The sequence below is a fragment of the Megalops cyprinoides genome, chromosome 1 (assembly GCF_013368585.1).
Source record: "Megalops cyprinoides isolate fMegCyp1 chromosome 1, fMegCyp1.pri, whole genome shotgun sequence".
Lineage (NCBI taxonomy): Eukaryota > Metazoa > Chordata > Actinopteri > Elopiformes > Megalopidae > Megalops > Megalops cyprinoides.
The window spans coordinates 53057762-53075087 of record NC_050583.1 but is presented as its reverse complement, the minus strand read 5'-3'; the positions used below and the strand labels follow the sequence as shown (position 1 = coordinate 53075087).

The following is a 17326-nucleotide window of genomic DNA, read 5'->3' as shown; positions in this document are numbered from 1 at the left end:
CCTCTGCCGTGTGTTATTACAGACTCATTTCGACGTTATTCTCATCCTGTGAATTGTATTGTGATTGCTCTGGTTTCCTAAGATTCACAGATTTGGAAAACAGCTTAAATACAGAAGAGGACAACAACAGCTGCTCATCTTTTTATCAACTTGAAATTAATTCTTGTTCCATAGCACCCCCTTGTGGTAAAAATGGCAACACCGTCCTTGGATGGAGATGAAGCGGTAAGGAGGAAATTCATAAACCAAGATTCATCCCACAGATGACATAAGGCATAGGAACGTACAGTGAATTATTATCCAAGGTATCGAGATGGGAGGAGGCTAAGGAATATATCTGAGTTTTCCTTATAAGTAATGTGTATATACTGAATATAACAAATTGTAGACACAATACAAAAAATAACCTGATATCCAATTTGTATGTTAACTTGAAACTGAAGGAGTTTCAAATGGAAATATGAAAAAGTACCTGAATACAAATAAACATTTGTTTAAAATGTTCTGCTAAGTTTCACAAAGTCATAGGTTAGATGGTTAGAGTATGTCCACTTCAGGCCTTGTGGGTATTCAGAAGATTAAAAAAAGGAAATTAAAAAAAAATATATATATAAAGCATTGAAACACAAACAGAATAGGACCTCAGAATTGTTTTCTTTTTTATTTGAACTGCACTGAATGCTAAATGTTTACCTTGTACAAGAAACAATACAAATACTTCACACTAAAAACAAAAAAAACAATTTCTCTGGCAGCCATCTTCTGCTATTGTTGGGACACTAGTAAGAGTTTGCTATTGCTCTCTTAGAGAAGACGATGCTCTCAAGAGCTCCAGCTGGCCTTCATTATTATGAAAAAAAGAGAGAAGAGAGAGAGAGAAGGTGGTTCACAAAATGACTATGGGTTATAAGAACATTTAACTAGGCAATACAAATCTAACAGGACTCTGCAAAAGTTTTAAACACCAAACACATGGGGTGTGTCTGTCATATAAAAATACCACGATGCAGAAGAGAGGGAGGGAGAAGGGACGCAGAAAGAGAAATATCCAGACAGCTTTTTTTTTTTTTTTTTCCTTTTTCAGACGATATTTTTTGGGGGAAAAAAAAATCTCTGCAAAAAGTGTTTTCCTGAGTCAGTTAGAAATGGAGTCAACTTTAACCCTTTCCCGGCTCAAGGGGAGGCAATCTTCCTTTCGATGAAGCATTGTGAAAGAAATTGTCCGGAAAAAAGGTGTTGCACTGGGAAATGGAGAGATCAAAGCCTTGATCGGTCAGAGACGTGACGAACAGCCTCGCTTTTGCTGGGTGGGTCCAGTTCTCTCACACAGTCTCATTCTTTAGCCATGCGAGAAAGATCCCAGCCATCCCAGTATAGGTCTTACACCAAAACAATGTGATATCGAAAGTGTGTGCTGTTCAGGTCGGCTAGCACTGCGAGTCCTGACATTTGTGATCGCATGGTGATAAACAGCTGTGTTTCTGTATAAAATGGCTGTGAAATAGACAACCTTGGTTAAACTCACAGTTGCCAAACCTTGAATTCCACTAAAAGTACACCTCTTAAAAGGGTGGTAGCGTGATGGGTGTAGAGCTGGGCTTGTAACCAGAAGGTCGCAAATTTGAATCTTGTGTAGGGGGGCACTGCTGCTGTACCCTTTAGAAATGCACTTAACCTGAAATGCTTCACTGAATATCCAGCTGTATAAACGACAAGTATAAAAAGATGTAGGCCACTCTGCACATGGGTGTCGGCTAAGCAGGTCAGGCACTGGCCGATACCTCTGTGAGAGCATAAGACCATGCCATCACCTTCAGTGACTGCTGTATGACCTGGAACCTTACTGTTCAGACAGACACCTTCTTGTGCTACAATCAATGAAAATGTATCTTTGAATACTCCTTGGCTAGAGGCAGACAGAACGGGTCTGCTATGTGGAAGCGCTCTCCGGGAGGCCAAAGCCCCATTCTGAGAACTACCTACTGTGATTCAAGAGTGAAAGGTCCTTGGCCGGGAAAGGGTTAAAGTTGACTACGTAGATTGCTGCTGCTGTGGGCAATCTTTTTCTTTTCCTTTTCTGTTGTCTGATAAATATATATATTTTTATAATCTTTTTTTTAATTTTCTTATTTCTCACATTAAAGAACAAAAGAAAAGAATATTCACTGCTGGGCCTTCAAAAAAATTAACTGAACAAACAAGATGGAACTTGGACACACATTAACTCATGTGAGAGGGTGAGAGGTTGGGAGTCTGGGTTATGGGTGTGAGCGGGGACAGGGGTGGGGACAGCGGCGGGGCAGGGGTTGAGGGGCAGGGTCCAGTGACGCATGAAGTCACGGTTTTCTCTGAGCTCTCTGGTCGGTACGTCCAGGAAGCGGGCCTTCCAATCAGACGACGGAGTGAGCGGGGGCGGGGCTGAGCTCTCCTTCCAGCTCACGGTCCAGCCCCGCCCACTTGCGCTGTATTAACACCGGAATGTCCAAGAAAAAACTGGCATCTCCAAAAAAAAAATAAAAGAAAACAAAAAGTTCTACTTAAACCAAAAAAAAAGAAAAACAAAAAAACATCTAAACTAACTGAAAAGTACAAATCCGTGGAACATGTGGCGGACCCCGGTGCAGGGCAGCGCGGGTTGTAGTCACTGTCTCTTGGTCCCGGTTTTTTTTTGTTTTTTTTTTGCGCGTCGGTCTGAAACACACTCTCTCCCTGGTCGTTTCGCTGCTATTGCTCGGTCAGGTGCTCTCTGGTGTCGCCGTGCTTGGAGGGCTGGTTGGGCGATGGGGCCTGCGAGGGGTGCGTGCCAGAGGGCAGGGTGTGGGCCACGGGCACTCCCCCCGGCACCATGCCCTCCAATGTCCCGGGGATCCCGCCTGGAGCCACGCCCACCACACCCGGCGGGTACCTGCGGGAGGGAGGGGGGTGACGAGAGGCGGGGTCAGAGTGGACGTCACATCACCCAGAAATGTCCCCTCTGTCTGACGGGCTGGCCCGCCTGGCCTGCCTGAGGTTACATCAGAATGCAGCTCGCTTCCTGGCTACCCCAACCTTTTATGTACTCTTCATGACTAATACCTTTTACATTTTGATGTGAAGCAGTTGTTTCAAGTGACTACTACTGACATTGCAAGAGCATTACATGTTTTCGATATTATCTGTCATCTGCTCTGCTTCACTGCATAAATCCACTTTGCTGCCTCCTCAACGACAGTCCTCTCAGTACGGCTGGTGCTAGCACACAGTTACAACTAACAGCTAAATGCTAGTTCAACCACGCAACAGCTACACTGAAGAAACTACAGCAATGCTTGGGGAATTAGAACTGTGCAACTTCCACTACCAGTGTTGCTAATGGGAGCTCAAGAAAGGTGAAGCTAATCTGCATGCCACATGTGGCTTTCAAAAGCCCACCAGACATGGTCTTCAGCAAAGGCTACACAGCAGTGTGTAAATATTGTGTGTGTCTGAAGTTGTGGAGCATGAAGTGGGGAGAGGAACGAGCACAGGGATGAGGTGGAGACGGCTAAGACACACAGTCACCCTTTCTCAAATCCGGCTACGGTCAGGAACCTACGGGCTCCTTCATGTCTGGCTGCTGCAACTCCAGCCAACAGGCCTGAGGCCTACCATCTCACACCTGTGCATCTACCTGCTAACTGCTAACCGCTAAAGCTACGACGCGCCCTTGCTGTGAATTAGAGCAATGTGCTCCAAGGCAAGAGCCTACACTGTCATTATATGAGAGAAAGACCTCTGTGTGTGTTGTGTATTCAGTACTTTTCATCTGTTGTGGTGTGGGGAGGAGGAGGACGAGGAGGGGAGGGAGCGGGGAGTCTTTGGGTCGGTGGTGCATCATTAGGACAAAAGGCAGTAACAAAGTATAAAGGGAAAAAACAAAAATGCATCTATCCCTGGGCCCCGGGCCAGACGGGCTCAGGGGGTCAGAGTATTTACCTGGTTCTGATTTAGGTATATTATTTGTCTTGGACACCAGCGGGCGCTACGGCCTGTAGCGTTTGGTTCACTCGGCTGTGTGAGAAAAGCAGTCAGTCCGTTTACAGCATGAAAGGCTGAGAAGAATCAGCTGGGCTAAGCAATGACAACGAGCGGGCCAAATCTGAAGTCTCCTATGCTGTGACGTGGTGGTGGGGGTGGTGGGTGGTGGAGTCAGAAAAACACGCCTGTCCAAAAAGCACCGCCTTGAAGATACGCCAGCAGTCAGAGGATTCTGAAATAATCAGGCTGTAGAGATGTATCTAATGTTTTCATAAAATTCATTTCAATGCCATTGATCTAGGAAAAAATTTTCATTCCTATTACTATTCTCATTTTTCAGATTCTTTTTAAGGACACAGGTATTGGGTTTCACAAAACATCCCATTTACATTTAAATTTTTTGGTCCAAATTTCGAAGGTCCTTTGACAAATATGTCACAACAACAGGCACAGGCAAATGACGTCGACACCATGACGTCCAGAAGAGGAAACCACTCCAACGCGCTTCCCCCAACCCACCTGTAGGCGGCGCCGTTGAGCTCGGGATGCACTGCTTGCTGTTCTATCACCCCCCAGGGCGCCGTGGTGATGAAGAACTCCTTGTTGACGCAGTTCCGTAGGCTGTCGGGGATGCGACCTGGGGCGAAGAGCAGGGAGAGAGGTTATTACAGTTACACATACAAACCCCCCCCCCCCCCAGTCATTAAGTCTGAGGGATGGCCATATTAGGGCCATATTAATTAGTCTGATCCCCCAAAACACATCTGAAGCTGATGCTGGGACATCAATTAACATCACCGAACAAACAAGACGTTATCATCCAGACCAGCCCCTCGGCTCTCGCCCCCCCCACAACCCCCCTCCCCACACCCTCGAAGGGTTAATGATGACATCTATTAAGAGATGCAGATTTAATCAGGGCTGCGTGGGTCCCTATTGAAGTGTAAATGTGACATCTGGGGGGGAAGAAATGTATGGGTGTGACCCTGCGCTACGGGTGGGGGTGGGGATAGGGGCGGGGACAGGGGCGGGGACAGGGGCGGGGACAGGGGGTTGAAGGGTGGGCTCCAGTAACGCATGAAGTTTCTGTTTCTCTGAGCTCTCGGAGCGGTACATCCTGGAAGTGGGCCTTCCAATCAGATGGCGGCGTGAGCTGGGGGCGGGGTTGGGCTTGCCTTCCAGCTCACGGTCCAGCCCCGCCCACCTGCGCTGTATTAACACCGGAACGTCCAAGAAAAAACAGCCTTTCCCAGTTTTTTTTTCCCCACAGAGAAATGCATGCTGGGAGAAAGGGGGTGGGGGACGTCCCGGAGAGGCCTGGTCCCGAACAGAGAGGTGTGGGGGCCTACCGGTGATGGCTCGGCGGATCTCGGTGGCAGCTGCCTCCCTCATCTCCAGGGAGGCCTGCTCACTGTACCAGGCTGTGTGCGGGGTGCATATCAGGTTCGGCGCATCCTTCAGGGGGCCCTGGGCGAAGCTGTGGGGGGGGGGGGGGGGGGTTGGGCAGAGATAAGCACACGTGAATGGGACACTGATCACAGCAAGGCCACGGGCTGGACTCCTCTTCAACAAAACGGCTCTATAACAACTCACGTCCCTTCTGTGACCAGTAACAGAACTTCAAAGAGGACAGGGTACGAAACAACAACAGGCTTTCAGACAGACATTTAGTCATATTATTATATTCTTAGGATTTAATAGATGCTCTGGACTTACACAGGCTACAATTTTTACATGTTATCCATTTACACAGCAGGATATTTACAGAGGCAATTCTGGGTTAAGTACCTTGCCCAAGGGTACAGCAGCAGTGCCCCAGTGGGGAATTAAACCAGCAACCTCCTTGTTATGAGCCCTGCCCCTTACCACTACACTAAATTGCCACCCTCGTCAGATGTTGGCACGGTGTGTGCGCCACAGGTTTTTCGGTGTGCTTTCACAACGTCACATTGCACACACTCCAATCAGGAATTAAAAAGTAAGTACAAGGGCTGATTAGGAGAAGGATATTATTAATGCTGTTGGGTAAGTTTGCCTCTAGCTTGATTAGACTTTCATTTTGTGGCTCCTTGGTGCCATGAGAAGCATGCAAACCAAGAAGCAGGCGTACCGCAACTGTTTCTAACGGTGTGTGTTTATGACTAGCTGCCAAACAGGAATTAGAGAGAGACCGGACCCACTGACCTCCCGAGACTGGGAGTGTGTTTCTTAACCCTTCAATGGCTGACGTCCACAATGTGCTCTTGATGCTTTTGTAATGGCGCAGGTGTGTGTCTCACCTGAAGGGCTCGGACTCGTGGACGTCCAGGGCCGCGCCGCGTATCCTCCCCTCCTTCAGCGCCTGGGCCAGGGCCTTCTCGTCCACCAGGCCGCCCCGCGCCGCGTTCACCAGGAACGCCCCCTGCCGCATCTGTGCGAGGCGGGAGAGGGGAGAGGGGCGTGAGGGAGAGCAGGGGTGATAAGGGACAGCCCCCGCTGTGCTTTTAAAATCTGTCCTTTGCTGAATTAACCTGTGAATACAGACTGACTGCTTCAAGGGTACTGAAAACAATATTACATAATATTACATATTACCGTACATTACAGTATTACAGTACATTACATTATTGTCATTTAGCAGACGCTCTTATCCAGAGTGACTCCGAGAGGTTACACTCCATTTATTCATTTATACGGCTGGATATTTGCTGAGGCAATGCTGGGATAAGTACCTTGCCCAAAGGTACAAAGGCAGTGCCCCATCAGGGGATTGAACCAGCAACCTCTCTGGTGGTTACAAGCCCTGCTACTTACCCACTACGCCACAACACTGCCAATATATATAAGGGAAAATGTGGGGAAAACTCTCTGAACTAAAGTATGCGAACCTATAACCTTCTGATGGCCACACCGTGCCATGCTGGTCGCAGCCCACTCCTGCCTGTGCCTTCTACACCGACGGGGAGTTTTGTGTTCACAACCCAGCAGCAAAGAAGTTTGTGTTTGTGAACAACCCGAAAGATTAATTAACTGCAGAGGGATGTAGCAAAATATTGCCTGCCAAAAAAATAAAACAACAAAAACAGAGTGAAATCAAAGCTCATGGAATAAAGTAATCCCTTAATCTTGAAAAAAAAGCTGAAATCCAGGGCAGGGAAAGCTCCGGAGCTGCCAAACAGGCTTTTATTAGGCCTTTAAAGAGCTCTGCTCAAAGCCCAGGGCTGCTGCAAAAACCTTCTGAAGGAAAATTAGACTCCCTTTCATTTTACAGCTGAAAGACAACGGCGTTTTTTTTTTTTAAAGGTTAAGTGTGTCATGCGAATAAATATCAAATCGGTTCGGCAGAGTCTGTTTTTTCCCTCCCGCTGCGAGGCGAGCGCACTTCACATCTCAGAAGATAGGCGTGAAGGACTGAAACGCGTGGGGCGGGAGGCTGTTCCGCTGCTCGGCCTGCAGGTGGCAGCGGTGAGTAATGGAAAATGAACAAATAGAGGGGCATCGGCGCTCCTCATGATCCCGCAGGCTTCTGTCGTCCTGCCTAGCAGCCAAAGGTATACCTACAGCGTCTATATAGGCTTGAATGGCATTATGCAAGCAACTGCCAGTCTGGGAGTGTTAACCTTGTCTGTCACTGCTGCTCATATAAAACGGACGAATACACTTCTGCTCTCTTGTGCTGGAGGTCATTCTGGATAAGAGCGCCTGCTAAGTGCATGTTATGTAATGTAATGCATCCACAAGTTGGTACTAGATAAAGCAAGCAGACTATAAGAACGGAAACATCTCCAGGTATGAAAGGCCTGTTCTGAACGCTGTATTACGACTGAGCGCCCTCACAGACAGTCCACCTTTTCAGCACAGTTGGGCGGGGAGGGGGGGTTTTCATAATGAGGACGGGGACGCACCTGCTTGATGGTGAAGTCGTTGATCAGGTGGTGGTTGTGCTCGTTGAGGTTGCAGTGCAGCGAGACGCAGTCGCTCTGGTAGAGCAGGTCCTGCAGGGTGTAGACGCGCTGCACGCCCAGAGACCGCTCCAGCCCGTCCTGCAGGTACGGGTCGTAGAAGATCACGTTGAAGCCGAACACCTTGGCCCGCACGGCCACCGCCTGCCCGGTGCGACCTGGGCAGAGAGAAGGGGGGGGGGGGGGGTGGGTGGTGTTAGCGCACTTTGCTCGACACCCAGGGGGCGATACGTAGTGTTATGTTATCAAATTACTGTCATTATTACATTATACATTATTACACTACTGAGCGAATCACATAGGTTCTATCCACCTGTACAGTTGGATACTGCAAGTTACTGTAGGTTAAGTACCTTGCACAAGGGTACAGCAACAGTGCCTCAGCGGGGAATTGAACCAGCAACCCTTTGGTAACTAGTCTTGCTCCTTTGCACTATGGCACACTGTGGGGTTGTGATGTAATGTCTAGACACTGAAGTAGGGAGCCATACCCCCCCCCCCTAATATACACACACACACACACACACATTCCACCTATCAGCCAATCAGAATGCTGGATATTCCCCATTCCCCGAGGGGTGTGATGGCAGCCCCCGGCCCCCTGGGATCGCGACTGGCTTACCTGCACAGGTGTACGGGAGCGAGCTCGCGCCGAACCGAACGCATCAGGAGGCTGATTAAGTCATTAAGCAACGAGCCGGGTGAGAGGGATAAGAACGGGGGGGGGGGGGGGGGGCGGAATGGGACACCTCCCGCCCCAGACGCAAAAGCCTCGCGCCGTTCATCACCGGCCTGCCCCCCCCGCACCTCCCCCCCACCACCTCACGCTGTGGTAAAGGTTAATGAAGTTCTGCCTCTCGGAAGGTCCTGATTAATTAACGGCACGCGCTATGAGGGGGGAGGCGGAGATGAATAACGCCAGCTCTACCGACGAGGCTCCCGAATGAGGCGGGGTTCTGAACGGCCCATCTTTCAGCAGGTGAATGGGTGTGGCCTTAACGAGGAACCACACGCGAAGGGTCCCACATCCTCTCAGGTTCTACTTACCCTGCCGTCAACAACCGGGAGAGCCACGGCTCTGCTCTTAGGAGGGGGGGGGGGGGTGCCGGGTTGCCTGGCAACACCTGATGTCACAAAGAGCTCCGGCATAGACCGCCGTTGCTGCTGCTGTTAGTGAATGAAAGCTCAGCATCGCTTATTGACTCTCATAGAGACCGGCCCCTCATTTGTCACAGGGTTGCGCCGCTGGTGTCCCTGGCGCTAGAAGGAGGGGGACGATCTGGGCGAGAGTGCTGGGCTCCCCCAGGTCAGATTCCCTCTCAGGGATCAATAAACCCATCAGGATCCCAAAGGCCTCGTGTGATCTAGCCAGAGATGGCCCAGCTGGGAGGAAAGCGGAAAACCAGGAGGATTGACCCCGTCAGTGCCTGGCGTTCATTGTTCTCGCTTATGCCACAAACAGCATCATCTGAAGATAAGCATCTGGGACGGGCAGCCCATGGCCAAAGCGCGGATAGAGAATGATCACATACACCGATAGTGAGGTTTGAAGACCGTTCACATCTTTATTTGATCTGCACACCTCAGAGGTGTGGTGATTGACAGATTTTTTTTCTTATCCTGTCTGTTTTCCCATAAGGCGAATCAGCTATATCTGCATATCAACTGAAGGCTTAGATTCCATATCCCTGAATGATGCACAGTTGCGATGCCTGTATTGGCAAGGTCACGAGCTATAGCAGGAACGTGAGGATTTTCTGAGTGACAGGGAGAATCGTGGGAACCTGACAGAGGAGGTTTTGCTTGTTTTGTACCTTCTATGTAAATGATATCCTGACTCAATCTGATATCTTTGCTTATCAGATTTTGGCTGCTGTAAAGCCGTTTCATTTATGACAAACAGAACAAAAATATGAGAAAAAAAAAAGACTCAAGATTAGCTCAACCTCAAACGCGATGTGCTGTGATAGCAGACTTGCTTTGATCTGGGTGTTGCTCTTGGTGTAGGGACACATAAAAGGCTTGGTGCTTAAAAAGAGCTGATTTTGTATATATAGACATCGAATACAATATATAATACTTTTAAAATGTGCCTATCATTTATATGGGTCGTGCTTTCTGTGTGTATGTGCATTCCTGTGTGTGCCTGTGTGACAATGTTTGTATATATGTGTATGTATGTGTGGGAGCATGCAAGCGTGTGTATGTGTGTGTGTGTGTGTATGTGTTTGTGTATGTGTGCATGTGTATGTGTGTGAGTGTGTGTGCGTATGTATGTGTGTGTGCCTGTGTGTCTACGCGTATGTCTGTGTATGTGTGTGTCTGTGTGTCTTTGTGTCTAGTCATTACGTCACAGGCCTACAATTCTGGCCAAACCTGCACCCTGTCTATTGTTCCCCCACCCCCCCAACCCCCCAACCCCCCGTCCTGCCTCCCCCCCCTTCTCTCCCGCCACGCTGCTGTTCAGAGCGCTTTTTTAATCGGGCATGACTAAGACAGCCGTCACGCTGTGGGACGGAGGCGCGGGCCTGTTTTTCATTGCGGGCGGCCCGCCGGGCGGGGAACGTGGCGGCTTCTGCAATCAGACAGGTCATTCTCCTCGGTATCAGCTCGGCCCAGCGTCGGGTGTTGGCGGCGGCCACCCCCCCCTCCTGGCGGCCGCCATTGTGCGAGGTCTTTTCATGCCTGTGCCTGCAGTCCGTGCTGGGCCGGGCTCGGACGGGACCACCGGGAGCGGGGGAAAGGGGGGTGGGGGGGGGGGGGGGGCGTGTGTGGCGCCGCAGATAGCCTGCGGTCTGGAGGAGCTTGTGAGAGCGGCGCGTGGCGGAGCCACGGCTTGGCGGCCGGTCCCGGGTGAGGGACTGACTCGGACACAGAGACACACCGCAGAGCACAGTGCGACACCGAGATACAGCGCAGGAGAGAGAGGACAGGAGAAAATACAGCCAGGGAGGGAAAGTATGGCAGAGTGAATATCTCAGTGAGTAAAACCCAGTGAGGGAGGGAAAGGGTGGCAGAGTGAATGTCTCAGTGAGTAAAACCCAGTGAGGGAGGGAAAGGGTGGCAGAGTGAATGTCTCAGTGAGTAAAACCCAGTGAGGGAGGGAAAGGGTGGCAGAGTGAATATCTCAGTGAGTAAAACCCAGTGAGGGAGGGAAAGGGTGGCAGAGTGAATATCTCAGTGAGTAAAACCCAGTGAGGGAGGGAAAGGGTGGCAGAGTGAATGTCTCAGTGAGTAAAACCCAGTGAGGGAGGGAAAGGGTGGCAGAGTGAATATCTCAGTGAGTAAAACCCAGTGAGGGAGGGAAAGGGTGGCAGAGTGAATGTCTCAGTGAGTAAAACCCAGTGAGGGAGGGAAAGGGTGGCAGAGTGAATGTCTCAGTGAGTGAGGGAGTGAGTGAGTGAGGAAAACACAGCTAGGGAGGGCAAAAGTGTTACAGCAAATATGTGACCGTGTGAATGAGAAAGCGAGTGAATGTGTGGTGGAGTGTGTGACTGAGAGACACAGGAAGTAAACGAGTGAGTGAGAGAGAAAGAGACAGAATCAGGACGAAAGACAGACGACAACCTTGAGATAAGCCAGGAGAACAAGGAGGAGGGAGCCGGAGAACAACCTTATCTGTATCTCCAGACAGTGGAGAAAGAAACACAAGCGGGCGGGTCAGAACAGGGAGGGGGCGGGCGGCGTGCTCCTCACCGAAGCCGATGAGCCCCAGGGTCTCGCCCCGGATGCGGGCGGCGCCGGACGCCACCTCGCGGATCTGCTCCACGCTCTGCACGCGCGTGCCCTCCCGCAGCGCCTGGTACAGCCAGGTGTTCCGCCGGTACAGGTTCAGGATGTGGCACATGGTGGAGTCGGCCGTCTCCTCCACTGCCGCCGAGGGGATGTTGCACACGGCGATCCCTGTGGGAACACACACGAACCGTCTGAGACAGCGCCCGAGGACAATAAAAACCGCTCACGCTGCAGTATTACTACATTATTAGTACTGCATTATTATTACATTATTCAGTGCAGGGCACTGATGATGAAATTAAACAAACACTGAAACAGGAAGTTACAATACATTACATTATTACATTATTGGCATTTGGCAGATACTTTTATCCAGAGCAACTTACATAGGTTACAATTTTCTACGGTACTCATTTATACAGCTGGATATTTACTGAAGCAGTTGTGGGTTAGGACCCTTGCCCAAGGGTACAGTAGCAGTACCCCAGTGGGGAATCGAACCAGCAACCTCTCTGTTGTCAATCCTGTTCCTTTCCGTTGTGATACTGCTGCCCTTACTCATGATGAACGACTTGAGTCCTTCATATGCACCAATCTGGCAACCCGTCCACGAGACGGCCTCCCTTTTTACTGAGCACAGCACTGCTATGATACCTCTGCTACTACTACGGCTCCTCACTGCTATGTCACTAACAGTTGTGTCTGCGGGCGGCCTGTCCTAGGACTCCATATCTCTTTTTTCTTTCCTCCTTGGAATGCTAACAGTATAATTGTGGCTCCCGCGAGACCCCGACGTTTATGTTTCGATTTCCCCTTCCTCCTCACAAAGCGTGTGACAGTCAGCGCCTTCTCCGCTGTCAGCTGGGAGGAACCGGTGGTGGGGGGGCTGCGTGAGTCTGCCGTCACGAGCCGAGAGACACCTCGCGCAGTCAGGGGAACCTGACTGATCTTCCCCCCCTCCCCCCTCTCTCTCCCTTCTTGCACGTTGTGCACAGAGGGATTTGCCAGAGCGTTCGGCTTTCCGACAGCCATCAAGCTCTGTTTCGTCACACAAGAGAGTAAGACATCAGAGGAAGTCCCTGCGGAGTGTGGCGGACTCCCCGCCCCAGCCCGTCTCCCCCGGCTCTGGGGATACTCGTCTGTCATCCCCACCTCAGAAGAGAGATGGGAAACAAAGCGAGCACACCCACGCATTGGCCGTTTAATGGATCGACAAGACAACAACTTCTCCTCTTCATCCCTGCACACCCCTACGCAAGGATGAAGGAAGGTCTTAAAAGACGCCAAGGTAGGGCTGGGCGATATAGCCGTCGCGATATATTGAATAGCCATTTTTACCGCAATAACAGCTACCTGGAACGGTATGTGGCATTAGGCTTCTTCCCGTATTTTTTCCCGTTAGTCATACCTGATGCGGGAGCACACCTCCAAAGTTCAGTGAAATGCTTCTGGGGCAGAAAAATATCACTTGTACTATATGTTGGTTAACTTACCTATTAGCTTTGAAAAACACATAGCATATGTTTTCACTCTTTGTAACCCTCTTTTTATCTTTGTAGCCATGTGTTTCTAGTTTTTACATGTTACCCATTTATACAGCTGGATATGTACTGAGGCAATTCTGAGTTAAGCACCTTGCCCAAGGGCACAGCAGCAGTGCTCCAGCGGGAAATTGAACCAGCATCCTTTCGGGTACAAGCCCTGCTCCTTACCACTATGCTGCACTGCTGCCTCTAGTTTCAAGCTATTATTATACATGCATGTGGAATGATATCCTGTGTAGTAAATGACCTCTGCTTTGTTGGTCTTCCGGAGAGGGGAGGGGGTAAGGGGTAACAGCGAGTGCGGGGAGTGGGGCAATGGGGCCCGTATGTACCCAGCTCTCCTGCGGCCTTGATGTCGATGTTGTCGTAGCCGCTGCCGATCCGGATGATGATCCTCAGGGCCTTGAACTTTTCCAGGTCCTCCCGGGTAAGCGTGATGGTGTGGTACATCATGGCTCCCACCGCCTCATTCAGGACCTGGAGAGACAGAGAGATATCACATGACCCTTCACATTACTACATCACAGTATTAGCATTTAGCAGAGCGACATACAGGTTACAGTTTTTTATATAGGTTACCCATTTATACAGCTGGATGTTTACTGAGGCAATTGTGGGTTAAGTTCCTTGCCCAAGGGTACAGCAGCAGTGCCACAGCGGGGAATCGAACCAGCAACTTTTTGGTTACGAGTCCTGCTCCTTACCACTATGCTACACTGCCGGAGCTGTGGACAACCAAGAACAAACATCTGGTGCTGTCATGATGGGGCATGACCCTTCGGTGGCCCCCCACGAGCCCCCAGCGGGGTGTCGCCCAGTGGTCTTGCACCGACTGTATGACTGTGGTTCATATCCAACAACCAGAGCAGTGTGGGCCAACAGCAATCCAGACAAGCACCGTCATGCCCCTGCGAACACAGAGTAGCTTTAAATTCACCCCCGGCTAATTACGTTAGCTCGCTGCAGACTACCGGATTAGGTGGGAATTTCCATAAAGCTTTTATGAGGCGCGAGTCCCCGGGAATCCCTGCTAGATGCCGATTCAAGGTTAAAGCTCTCTCCTCGCTCGCTCTCGTCATCCTCTCCCGTTAGCTTGCCCAAGGCAAGATCTGCCGCTGACAAAGCACCCCGGTGCGAAACATGACTAACGCAATGAAATTATTATTTTTATTTATTTATTTTTTGCCAGAGGAATCTTTTTGGAAGACGATGTCTGGCTTAATGGAAAATGTGATCTAATCCTTTTTTGTGCTGTTCGTTTTTTACATGACGAGGGATGCAGGAGTTTTACAGATATTATCGGTGACAGGGAGGGTTTGGTGGAGATGCGAGGTGGGGGTCTCCACCCAGTGGCTTTTGTGTGTGAGGGCAGAGCGAAGTTTAGACCCCCCCCCAACCCCTCCACCCGCCCCATCCCCCTTTTTTTCCAAAGCACTGCTGGCAGGAGTGAGATTTTATGGACATGAAGTCATCTCTCTGGTGTACTCATTTGATCCTGCGGGAAGGGGTTGGCATATCGCCGGAGACAGGGGTTCCACGCCTGCACTCATATCAGCAGGGAGGAGGATGGAGAGAGGGGCCTTCCCTGCCCGATGTGCACCCCACCCCAACAGGCGCATATCGGGGCAGGCTGACCGCCATTGGGTCAGACTACATTCCAACGCTGGCACGTGTGCCTATATCAATGTACTGCTTTCGCTTTCCATTGTCTTCTCTGTGCCTACGGCCGCTGAAATAACAGACCCCTGGTCCCCCTGGATGCCTCAGAGCTGTTATCTGCCCTCTGTCTTGTTTGTGCTTGACCGGCTTGTCTCTGAGCGGCCTTTGGGGGGGGGGGGGGGGGTGTTGCCGAGGGGCGCAGGCTGACCTTGCCGGGCTAATCAATCCAGTGCGCCGCGGCACGAGAGGTGCATGATGGGCCTGGGGATGGAGGTCAGGGGCAGATCCCGGGCGGGATGCTGCCATCATGACCTTGAGCACTAGCAGGCCTGTCAATCACAACATCTGTTGAGCCACCACATTACACTATGTTGTATTAATTTAGCAGACGCTGTTACCCAGAGCGACTTCCAGCACAAGAGAAGTGAACAGAAGCTCATTAAAGAGAACGTCAGCTCACTTGACATCCAATGAGCAACAGTCTCAGACCGGGCTAACAATACTCCCAGACCAATGAGTGTGAGCACAAAACACTCAAGCAATAACACGGGTTAATCCGTGCTAATATGAAACTAGACAGCCAAGAAGCTATGTGAAGTCAATTATATGCGCTGTACCAACAGGTGAGCTCAGAGTGTGCTGCTGGGAGGTGCTCGCAGAGCACAGGTGAATGCCTCTTCCCTCTGAGAGGTGGACGTCTCAGGCGGATAATGAGACGAGCGGCCCTATTCGTCACGCTCCGAGTGTGGAGGCAGGGTTTGAGAGCGAACATTTAATAAGATGGAAAGGGAAGGCTTCACTGCAGCTCACCACAGGGGGCTCGAGACTTCATAGTGTAGAGGCTATCCAGAACTATCCAGAACTATCCAGAACCTTCTCTGATGTGGTGCCCAGATGGTGGAATGACATTCCACACTTCATTCGTTCTGCCTAGTCCCTCACTATTTTTAAGAAACACCTGAAGACAGCTCTTCAGCGCTCACCTGATCACCTGAATCACTACCAACTAAAGCAATTTCTCATACCCTAAACTCTGTTTTCATTAAAAAAATAGAATTTTAATGGTTGAATGCACTTGTGGCTCTAACAGCTAGCTTGTACTTTGTCTGGCCAAATATTGAAACTTGGTCATTCAGCACCTCTATTATTGTGACTCCTTGTATGTGTCCTTTCGTTTGTGTTGTACTCTGCCTCACTTGTAAATCGCTTTGGATAAAAGCATCTGCCAAATGAATATAAATGTAATGTATGTTATGTAAATGACTAGCCTGGAAGTCTACACATCCACACCAGAGCGACCTCTGAGGAGGAGTGCAGACCCGTCCTCGTGTGCCGACTGCCTCTGAACAACAAACCGCTAGCACAAAACCACACTGAGGGGAAACAGGACGGTCGCGTTCACCGCAGAAACACCATAGACCCAGGAAGGGGGGGGGGGGTTGGGAGCTGTGCTGAAACACCCCGGGTCTCCAGATCGAATCTCTTCATGCAAATGAACCTTCTTCATATATTCTGGTTTCATAAGGTGGAGGAAGTGGGATCTGTGCGAGAGCTGTGCAGATCGAGATAGCATCTCCTTCTCTCTCCCTCCGATTGTCATCTCCGATGCGGCCCCCGACGCAGCGTTAAAAAAAAAGCAATAAAGGACCGCTATGGGGACCCCGGTGTGGTGTAATTACATTCTGCTGACATTAACAGTTCTCTCTCTCTCCCTCTCTCTCTCTCTGTTAGAATGAGGCAGGCGATACTTTCGGTAGCCCAGCGAACATTAAGTCATAATGAACCCACTTTATTTTAACTGGGAAGAATGTAAAAGCCAATATAGAGCAGAGCGTGCGTTAGCTTGGAGTGAGAGGGGAGGGGCGGGGAAAGGACGCAGGGGTGAGGCTGGTTGGCGGACGGCTCCGCCCATACTCTGTTCGGGATTGCAGGCCTCACTCCCTCTCTGACAGGCAGACAGCGACATGGGGAGGTGGTCCTGGGTGGGACAAACCCAGCCTCTAACTGCACGGGTCCCAACTGCACATATGTCTGTGTATATGTGTATATGTATGGATGTGTGTCTGTGTGTGTATGTACATATGAATGTGTATGAGCTTTTGTGTACATGTATCATGCATGTTACATTACATTATTGTCACAGCAGATGGTTTTATCCAGAGCAACCTACATAGTTCACAATTTTAGACATTTATACGGCTGTATATTGACTGAGGCAATTGTGTAAGTCGCACTGAAACAGGAAATTACATTACATAATTGGATTACTGTTATTTAGCAGATGCTCTTATCCAGAGTGCCTTATAAAGGTTACATTTTTTTACATTTTATTTACATAGCTGGATACTTAGCGAGGCAATTGTAGGTTAAGTACCTTGGCCAAGGGTACAACAGCAGTGCTCCATCAGGGAACTGAACCAGCAACCTTTCGCGTACCACTACATCACACTG

The 17326-nt window shown here is 50.0% G+C and overlaps 1 protein-coding gene across 4 annotated transcripts in view; it reads right to left on the bottom strand.

The window, feature by feature from the left end:
- Positions 1-2131: 2131 nt before the first annotated feature.
- LOC118773540 (C-terminal-binding protein 2) overlaps positions 2132-17326 on the bottom strand; it is a 93124-nt gene continuing 77929 nt past the window's right edge. For 2 of the 4 annotated variants that reach the window (XM_036522542.1, XM_036522551.1), the window contains 7 exons: positions 13549-13693; positions 11634-11840; positions 7881-8095; positions 6276-6406; positions 5346-5473; positions 4516-4633; positions 2132-2905 (listed from right to left, as the gene is read on the bottom strand). In XM_036522542.1, the coding sequence (XP_036378435.1) occupies positions 2725-2905; positions 4516-4633; positions 5346-5473; positions 6276-6406; positions 7881-8095; positions 11634-11840; positions 13549-13693 (1125 nt within the window). In that variant the 3' untranslated portion in view covers positions 2132-2724. Of the gene's footprint in view, positions 2906-3389; positions 4030-4515; positions 4634-5345; positions 5474-6275; positions 6407-7880; positions 8096-11633; positions 11841-13548; positions 13694-17326 lie in introns of those variants that run through there. The other 2 variants (XM_036522533.1, XM_036522525.1) reach the window with 2 other exon arrangements.